Below are 10,467 nucleotides of genomic sequence, written 5' to 3' on the forward strand. Positions count from 1 at the left end.
ATAATAACTTTTTTAATTAATTTTTCATAATAAGTTTTCTTGTGGTTCACATTGGGAAATATAATAATCTCTGATCTTAAAAAAAAAATTGATTTTTTTATTCTAAGATAATTTTTAAGCGTTTTATCCATGAAAATAAAATTAATTTGAATTATAACTCAAAAACCAAAATTGAACAGATAATTGTTATGAATATACATACATACATATATATATATATATATATATATATATATATATATATATATATATATATATATATATATATAAATTAGTATAAATAATGTATTCATAAATATAGTGGATTATTAATATGTTAAATAAGGTTATTTATACTAATTTATATATATATATATATATCACTATCAGAGACCAACCGCGCACTTCCACTTTTTTTGAGAATTTTTACTCTCATTAATTTAATTAAGTGATTAAAATAAATATTCTAATATTAAAACTATATATTTTAGTTAATGACCGATGATTATTTATATTAAATAATGAGATAAATTTTTTTAAAAAGGTGGCATGTTCACTTGTAGGAAAATGGGGGAAGTGAGTAAGTAAGGAGAAGTGGCACCTTCTTGAAATGGAGGAACCTCCAGTATTTCTGGTATTTATTTGTGAGAAAGTGAGAATAGAACCGAAAAATTTAGGTGTTAGGTGGAGTTCTATTAATTTAAAAAAGATTTTGAAAGGGAGGGGAAGTGAGTTTTTATAAATTGATTCACTTCTCTCACTTCGGTAGGAAAAAATGCTGAAGTGAGTTTAGTTTAAAATTCACTTCAAATGATGCCAATTTTTTTATTTCAGAATAAATAAATATCGAAAGTGAGAGTAAATCACTAAGTCAGACCACTTCTCCTCACTTCAATCCAAATGAACATGCCTTACTATTACTCTAGATCGGATGCTTCATTTGAGGTGCCAATCCCACCGATACTTTTACATTATAATCATCATCATCATTGATGTTTTTAATATTCCAAAGGTGGCTTCTTTTGTAAGTGATATGACTAAGGTTTCACATTGTAGCCTTTTTTTTAAAAATAATTAGACCTCATAAATATATTATAGGTTTACAACCAAAGTGAACTATGAAATGCTTTTTTTCTAAAAAAAAAAAATTATATACCCTTAATGGTGAAAAACCAAACCAAAAGACATAATTGAATTTCTTGACGTAACTTACGATATTAATTATTAATGTCTCTCTTAATATATCTTCATAAAAAAAAAAATCATACTCATAGAACATGTTTATCTATTTATATACCCACATTTTTAATCAGTTTATAAATTTTACAAAAATACATATTCATCTTTGATTTTTTTTTTTCTTTTTAAGATATACAAAACAAATAGGAGTAGCTAGAGGTGATATAATCCTTATATATATATATATATTTAAGATGATTGTGGATAACCCATGAATAAGATTCCAACCATTGATCTTTAGGAAAAGGAAATATGAACTATATGAATCATTCGTGCTTTGAGTAGAGAGGGTGATATAATCCTATATATATATATATATATATATAACGAGTTAAATATTAATCTCAAAACATGCATGCCAACCATGAAAGGCTGGCCAACCTAATTATCAAAACCATGCATGGCCACTTGCCATGCAGTTACTACCACATGTAAGTCTACCCTACATCTCCACATGAACACTCCCACACCCTTCCAAAACCCTATAAAACCCTCATCCCCTCCACCACCACCTTCACCACCTTTCCCTACAATCACTTCCCTTCTTCTTAACCAAAAAACCATATATCATCACCAATGGCTTCCAAACCCTCAACCTCCATAGCCCTTCTCCTCCTCTTCAACCTCATCTTCTTCACCTTACTCTCTTCCATCACTGCCACCCACTGCCCTCCTCCTCCTCACAAACCCAAACCCAACCCTAACCCTAATCCCACACCTTCACCTTCCTCTGGTTCCTGCCCTAGAGATACCCTAAAGCTAGGTGTCTGTTTGAACCTTCTAAACTTGCTCAACCTTAAAGTTGGTACCCCTCCAAAGGAGCCTTGCTGCCCTCTCCTTAATGGCCTTGCTGACCTTGAGGCCGCTGTCTGCCTTTGCACCACCATTAAGGCCAATCTTTTGGGCCTCATCAACCTCACTCTCCCCATTGATCTCTCCTTGCTCCTCAACTATTGTGGAAGGAAGACTCCTTCTGGCTTCATTTGCTCTTAAGGCTATATATGTCCATGCATCATCTACTTAATTTCTGTTTATCATCATCATTATTATTATTATTATTATTATTGCATGTCATGTTCTTAACTGTTTTGGTTTGAGATGGAATAGTGTGTGCTTCATTAGTCGTTGGAGTTCCAAGACTCTGGGACTTTCCCTTGTTAATTTGATCCAGAATAAAGATGTCAAAAGGTTGGCACAAGTTTGTTTATCAAAGTGTCTTTTGTATTTTGCATGGATGCCAAGGCATCATGTATCTCATGTACTTTGTCCTATATTTTCAAGTACTTAAATTGGAGTATCAATCATATTCTCTCTTTTTTTTTCTTTTCTTTTTTTTTTTAATTTTCTAATTTCATTACTATATATATATATATATATATTTATAATCAAGATATATCTAATGCTATAGGTCTCCAAAGAGGACTTTAATTAAGAGTGGGAAAATATTGTTTTTCTTTTCTAATGACATGCAATTGCCTATTTTGACAGTGAATCATAAATAAAATTTTTGTTTTTGATAAGATAATTTAATTCATGATAAGTTTATCAAAATTCCATAAATTTCAACAAAAATTAAAATTTTAATTAATGATTACATCTTAAAATTTTTAACCAACAACATTTTGGACTATAATAGCAAGTCCCTTGTATAGGATATACATTTCGGGTAAGACCTGAAATCAAATCTCAAATCTCACATAAAATAAAGACACAGGTGCTTGTTGAGCTTGCTCTGTGTATGTCTATACATGTTTTTGACACGCGCTATATCACATTTCATATAAAAAAAAAAAAATCTTTTGTTTATATATTATTGTTTTTTTTCCTGCCTACTTCATAATATTTCATATATATAAATATAAATCCACTAATAAAGTATTCACATCTATAGATGCTATTGCTAAAACTATTATTATTCATAAGAATTAAATGCTTGTTTTAAGTAAATCAAATGCGAACTACATCCTTGCATAGGCAATAATTGAATATATATATATATATATATATATAAATTTTCATTGTGTATAATACGTCACCGTAAATCTCATAACTTGAATAATAAGCTAAAAATAATGAAGATGAATGAATTAATTAAAATACGAAAATTTAGTTGCCACATCCCAATCAAGACTATGGTGCGTGATTTATATTTTTTGGATTTGAATCTTGAACTTATATAATAAGATAAAAAATTATTAATAAAAATATGTCAATCATAAGCCATAGAAAATATTTTATATAATCAACTTGCATACGAGTGGATTGAAAATTTTCAAGATTCCTTATCATTCAAACAATAAATTAAATTGGAATTCTAGATCTTGTAGACTAACACCTTAAGTTCTTGAATTCATTTGCATATTTAAATATTATTTAAAATATAAAATAATAATTTTCATATATATATATATGCACATAACTGACACTATGTATGAACACAAATTAAACCATGCTTTTGGCTTGCTTAGTTTCTTTTCTTCGTCTATGATTTGGATATAGGTCAACAAGATCACTTATTCTGTTCCTAATTTTGATTACTAACTAGTTCTCCAAAATTTTGTGCTCCTGATCATCATGCATAAATACATACATATATACGAATATGTATGTGTGTGTGTGTATACATGAATGTGTAAATGAATAAATCTGATTGCAACTTCTAATATGGAATTCAATTAGGAGATCAAATAGGAAATAATACCCTGAATTATATGACTACAATAAAATATATAATCAACATTAATTTATCTTATACCTTAAAAGATTGATTTTATTACATAAGTTGATTACCTCGGATTAATTATCATGATACAAGTGTTAAACAGTTATTAACTGTAATATTGTATTGACCTGACAGTTCATTGAGTGTTTTTTCTATTAGTTGGATCCTTGATCCATAGAATTACATGGGTAGAATTATCCATTTCTTTATATTTTGTTTTTGTGAAGTTTCTCTGTTTTTTAGTCCAGCTGAAAAAATTGCTTCTGTGCATTTGTCGAAAACTTTTTTTTATATCATTTACTAGCTAATTAGATTTTTTTTACCATCACTATCTATATATATGACTATTTATTCGCATTATTATTATTATTATTATTATTATTATTATTATTATTATTATTATTATTTATATACTTGCTACTTAATCACTCTTAATTTTCTTTAATTTTTCACACCAATTAATTTTCTTGTCTCGTGTAATATTTTCTTTTTGTTGCTAACAATATCCTTCCTCTCACGGCCATATATATGGTTCTACTCCAGGCACCTAGTTTCTTGATCAAAATTTATTTAATTTTGTGTTTAATATATGTATATATATATATATATCAAAAGTTTTCATTTATAGTCACTTCATTGTCCATCATGCATGCATAGCGCTCTGCATGGAGTACTCCCCTTCAAAGTGGCTTCAACATTGGACCACATATATAAACATTCTATATATATATATACAGACCACCCATTCCAATTCCAAACCAGAAATTCACCTCCCATGGTTTTCTAGAAACCACTGATGTAACACAAGCCAAGTACACTGTACACCTACATATATGGTGGCCAACCTAGCACTCAAAACAAGCAAATTTTATGGGTGTACAATATTATATATATATATGTTAAAATATAAACCAAATATGTTAGATTATATATATATATCTAAAAATTTAACTAGATAGTATTATTGGTAATATTTTCTTCCATAAAATAGAATGTTATTTAACTATGCATATATCTTATTTCTCTCTTTTTCCTTAATTGATTTCTCAATTGCTCGTTTGAAACCAACACGAGAAAAAAGGTACAATGGAAATGGTTCACATGGTGCCTAAAAGACTGAACTGATTCCATGCATTTCAAATAAATGAAAACTATATATCCTCTACTTATTCACATGGCATTTTAAATTTCATGCGATTTATGTGTCTCTATTTCCTTCCCTAGCTAGTTTTCAACAATTAATGCTCTCTATATTTTGCAAATCTTGTCTCAATCTCATGCACATGCAATGCAAAATAATACCCACTGGTTTCTCATCTTTGATATGGAACACTCTTTTTTTATTAACTTTATTATATATATATATATATTTTTTTTTTTTCTTAAAATTTATTATGTTACTTCAATTGATTTATCATTGAATTGAACAAATGTGAACAAACCATACTGACGTTAGACATTGCTAGAACACTCAATCTTTGGTGCACTCAACCTTTCATTATATAAATTATATTATTGTTATTTTGTTATACCTATATATATATATGAATGCATGTGAGTTAAATAGTACTAGCCTGCCTCATATAATTGTTATGGACTGTGAACTGGCATTAAGATTATTGTGACAAAAAAATGTGGAAAAAAAAATGTTTGCTTGTTGGATCACATCATTCATGAGCAAATGGTGTGATAGCTCTGGTCCATGCAATGTGTTGGACACTCATCTCCTTTGTTTTGCTAGCTGTTTTTTGGTACTGTCTTTGTGCTTAATTAATAATTAATGATACGTATTAGGGGCTAATAAGGACAATGAACCATTATTATACTACACTATAAGTGAAGCCATGCATAAGCAGAATATTATCATTCTCATGGAATTTTTCTGATCACATGATCTTCTATTATTTCACATGGAATCTTGCTTACGTTGACATCTTTGTTTCTTTCTACTTTTCATAATCAAATAGTCCAGAGTGCAGTAAATTAAGTACGTGCACTGCATATATATAAAAGAATTACTGCATCTATGGTAATTAATAGGCATAACAAGCCTAGGTATATATTGCACAAGTATGCATAGTTGCATTAAGTTACATTATCTGAAGGACTTTGATTTGCATAAATATGCAATGAAAGTCTACCGAAGGCCCTTGTTTTCCGTCAGAGATGTTTCATTTGCATGTGCAAAGACAAAATTTCTATATCATATTCTTATAGTTTAACTAGGCATTAGTACACTCAACTACACCTAGATGCATGCTATATCATATATATACACAAAAGATAATGAAAATATAGGCATTAAAATAATTTAATAGTCCTTTTAGTAGTATAAAAAAGGAAGGTGGTGTGAAACTCTTTTGATTTTTGAATGAATATATATATATGTTCTTTTCCAAGAAGATCTGAATTCAAGGTTTAATTTAAATAACTATAGCAAATGGATTCATGTTGCTCTTGCATTGGCTTATATTCTATCAGTAATTAACAATGCATTTATGATGATGATAAGCATGAACAACTAATTAAGTATCTATAACAAGGCATCAAGAAACACGTTACCGTGTTTTCTCAAGTTCTTCTCCTCGCCAATTAATTCATCTTTCAAAGAATTTCTTATAATTGATCCAAAGAATTATCAACACTCACATGCTTGTCCATGTGTGCATATATATATATATATATTATAAATTATCCTCCCATATGAATACTAATAAAAAAACAATGGATCTTGTCTTTCAATCATGACAAGTGGCCATGCATGCTCCCATTAGTAGACCCTATCTTGAAAGCTACATCTATACATATATAGAATCTCATTACACAATACTTATCTTTCAACTAATTATAAGTTTTGGGAGATCACCCTCAAATCAATTAGTAAATCACTAAAAGAGTAAAAAATTAAGATAACAAAATTACAATCAGACTTAGATTGAAGAAGTACTAAACCTAGTTCTTTATTGTGGATTCATGTCTTCAATGATAATTGATTTGTCATCAAAAGATTTATCATGAAAACATATCACATAAACATATAACATGAATATGATTTATCACTCTTTCTATTATTAGTTAGATTGCAACAAATGGTTGGTAGTAAGCCCCACAATAGGACAATAATGTTGAGTAAAAAAGAATGATGATAGCTTTCATGATTTCATTACACGAATGAAATGACCTAAAGGCTTCTCAAGATGACCAAAAGTTAGGACAATATATCAATATATGACGTCTATATATTCTTTATGAAGTTCTGGCTTCCTTTCACAATGAATGAGCCAAGGGAGAAAGACAAGCATGTATGGCTCCACTCTCAAGTCACGGACTCCTTACTCTACACCAAGAAGAAAAGAAGCCAAAAAAGACTGCCCACAATTGTATAAATTTATCTCTGTCAACTTCTTGTGAAAGCCATAAGTACTCATGTAGAGACAAGATGATACAGTCATTCATACCTCAAAATTTTGTTGCAGACATTTAAAAAATAACTCACATGAATGTCTAGTCTGTCTAGAGCCTTTTCCATTTCATCACTTAATTACTTGAAAATCATATATATATATATATGTTTATCAAAATTAAGGAGCATATAAGTAGTACTTCAATAACTATTGGTAATCATTGATCAAATCAACTGTAATACAATTATTTTTTTATTAATAAATATTGATAAACAAGAATTTCATATGGCATGTGAAACTACAAAGATCTAAATCAACACACGCATTCTTTGACCACTAGACAGGATCATGATTTTAATTAGTTTAGAATAATAATATATATGTTATGTATGTGTGTCAGTGTGTGTATATAACTATATATTTAAATATATATATAGAGAAAACATTATCTAGCGACGTCCCTAAATTTCAAATCTAGGGATGTTTTTAAATCTAAAACTCGCTGGATCATCATCCACTATTGATCGATTATATAAATATCGACACCTTTTACCGCTTTATAATCACCGCATAACACCGATAACGCGATTTTCTATCGTTGATAATGAGTAAGAAAGCCACGATTTTCATCCGATGACTACTATAGACTTCCCTAGATCAAATCTAGAGACGTCCCTAAATGATGGATTCTCATATATATATATATATATATATGTGAAAACGTCATATCAGAATAGACTTCATTAATATCGAAAAAACAAAGAGAATCATCAATTCAAAATACATAACCTTTTCCAAAAGGAGAAATACATGATTATTCACTAGAAATGCTTCAAGCTAGACTTAAAATAAATAACAAACCAAACACTCTATGGAGAGAAATCAAAACAAGACCAAGGAAATCCAACAATGGTTGCAGAAACTAGAAATGAACTTCACCACCACCACCATCATCAAATTGTTTGGAGCTTATGGACACTGGAAACCCTTTGGAGTTCTCTTGCCACAGTAGTTAAGGAGTAAGCTAAGGTTGACAGGGAGGTTGAGGTTGATGAGGCCCAACACATTGGCCTTAATGACAGTGCAAAGACACAGTGCAGCTTCGAGGTCCACCAAACCATTAATGAGTGAGCAGCATGGTGCCTTAGGGACTTTGCCAATGTTAAGGTTGAGGAGGCCACCAAGCACATTGGCACATGCTGCAAGCTTAACGGTGTCCACCGGGCACTTGCCACCACTACCCCCATTACCACCGTTACCACCATTACCGCCATTACCACCAGAGGGTGGGCATGGTGAAGGAGTAGGTTTTGGTGGGTTTGGTGTAGGGCAATTGCCACAAGAGCTCCCCAAGGTGAAGAAGAGAAGGTTGACAATGAGAAAGAGACTCATAGTTGCTGAAGACTTTGAAGAAGCCATAGAACTAGCTAGCACAAGCTCTAAACACTAGAAGTATAGAACAAGAGCTAGTTGATGAAAAGGTGGTGGCTTTACAAGTGAAGGAATAAAGGGTATATATAGAAAGAGAAGAAGAAGGGTGATATTTTTGAGCGGTGGAGGTTAATTTAGAGTGTTTTTAATTGGAAGCTAAAATAAGAAAGCAATGAAAGAGAATTATTAGAGGCTGAAGTTTGGAGAAAGTGGACAGCTAGAGTTTTTTTAGCTGGCAAAGAAATGGTGGGGAAGTAGTACTTTGGAGGGTTGTGAGTTTGGTGGAGTATGAGTTTTTATAGTGTAAATTAACATGGTTCTTACCAGTTGCCCTGGAACAAATCTGCAGCATCATAATAGGTTACTGTGATTGTTGGGGAGTGTACCCTCCATCTAGTTTGCGCCCATTGTTTTCCTTTATATATTAGGGTTTAGCTTTAGGGTTGGGCAAGACAGTGGAAGCTTCCCCAATTTTTTTTCTAATATTATTATTATTATATGAACAGCCACCATCACAAAATATTTATGTCTCAGATCGCACACTGAGAGAAATCAAATATTTAAATTTTCTTCTGGGAGTCAAATACCTTATATTTAGACATTATAATTGTAGTGTTTTCAAACATATTATATTTAATTTTTTTTTAATATTACAAGAATTTATAAATAAAAAAATAGGGTTTTTAACAAATATATAAAAGGAAAATAGGTTTTTTTAATAAATAAACCACATGGATTTTTTCCTAAATATTATGTGATTTTCAATATTGAATGACCCTATATAAACTATTGGAATTAATTACATGTCCTAACAAGTTTTAGGTAACTTTCACATGGTTTAAACTTGGTTAATATTCAAAATTGTGAAAAATGACTCATATTTTATTTTCATTTTTTAATTTGGGTTAATTTTTTGGAGGTGTTTATTTCCCTTGAGGATATTCAGATTTGAAGGAGAGTAGTGTTTGCAATAGATAAATAATTAGAGGCTTCATAAGTGGATGGGATCACCTTTCTTTTTCTGGCTCCACTTCGGTACTATATAAAATTATTGGCTTCTTTTTTCGGATAATTCAATGTTAAAGTAGTGGTGGTGGTGTTGTTATTATAGTGTTGTTGTTATTATAGTGTTGTTATATTAAACACGAATACAATTTACATGTTTAATTATGCTACCTTAATAATTAACCTTAAGCAATTAATAGGATTCATTTGTAATGGTATTGGTTGGCGCGTTTTCAAATCAACATACTTTTTTTAATTTTTTTCTCATAAAATGAGTAAATTATGTTAATAGTGTACATGCGTAGAGTTAATATCTCAATATAATTAAGCCTCATTATATATAAGTTGAGATGCAACCCTTCTCAAAAATTAAATAAAAATAATAATAATAATAATGAACATTCTACATAAAGAATATATGGTGCGAATAAACTAAGAGATCATTGATCACTTGTTTTAAATCTCTATTTATCCTGAAATATTTGTAATTTTAAATTATTTTTTAATTAATTTGTTTTATGTTAAAGAATTACCCCAAAAATTATTAAACAATGGCTACGGTTTGAATTTAACACTCATGAGATACGCATAATAGATCATTTAAAGTGTGTAATTGTACATTCAATCTTGGTTTTCACATCAATCGAATTTAATTTTCCTTAGATTACAATTAATATTTCTTTATCT

General features: G+C 30.0%; 2 protein-coding genes across 2 annotated transcripts; one reads left to right on the forward strand and one right to left on the reverse strand.

Annotated features, from left to right (window-relative positions):
• The first annotated feature begins 1,750 nt into the window (after window positions 1-1,750).
• LOC120279357 (14 kDa proline-rich protein DC2.15-like) lies at window positions 1,751-2,519 on the forward strand. Its single transcript, XM_039286284.1, has one exon. It carries the CDS (start codon window positions 1,795-1,797, stop codon window positions 2,209-2,211), a length of 417 nt encoding a protein of 138 aa, XP_039142218.1. The 5' UTR covers window positions 1,751-1,794; the 3' UTR covers window positions 2,212-2,519.
• A 5,551-nt stretch (window positions 2,520-8,070) lies between these two features.
• Window positions 8,071-9,009, reverse strand: LOC120278805 (14 kDa proline-rich protein DC2.15-like). Its single transcript, XM_039285539.1, has one exon. The coding sequence runs from the start codon at window positions 8,761-8,763 to the stop codon at window positions 8,314-8,316; it is 450 nt and encodes a 149-aa protein (XP_039141473.1). The 5' UTR covers window positions 8,764-9,009; the 3' UTR covers window positions 8,071-8,313.
• Between the last annotated feature and the right edge of the window lie 1,458 nt (window positions 9,010-10,467).

Source organism: Dioscorea cayenensis, chromosome 16 (assembly GCF_009730915.1).
Source record: "Dioscorea cayenensis subsp. rotundata cultivar TDr96_F1 chromosome 16, TDr96_F1_v2_PseudoChromosome.rev07_lg8_w22 25.fasta, whole genome shotgun sequence".
Taxonomy (NCBI): Eukaryota; Viridiplantae; Streptophyta; class Magnoliopsida; order Dioscoreales; family Dioscoreaceae; genus Dioscorea; species Dioscorea cayenensis.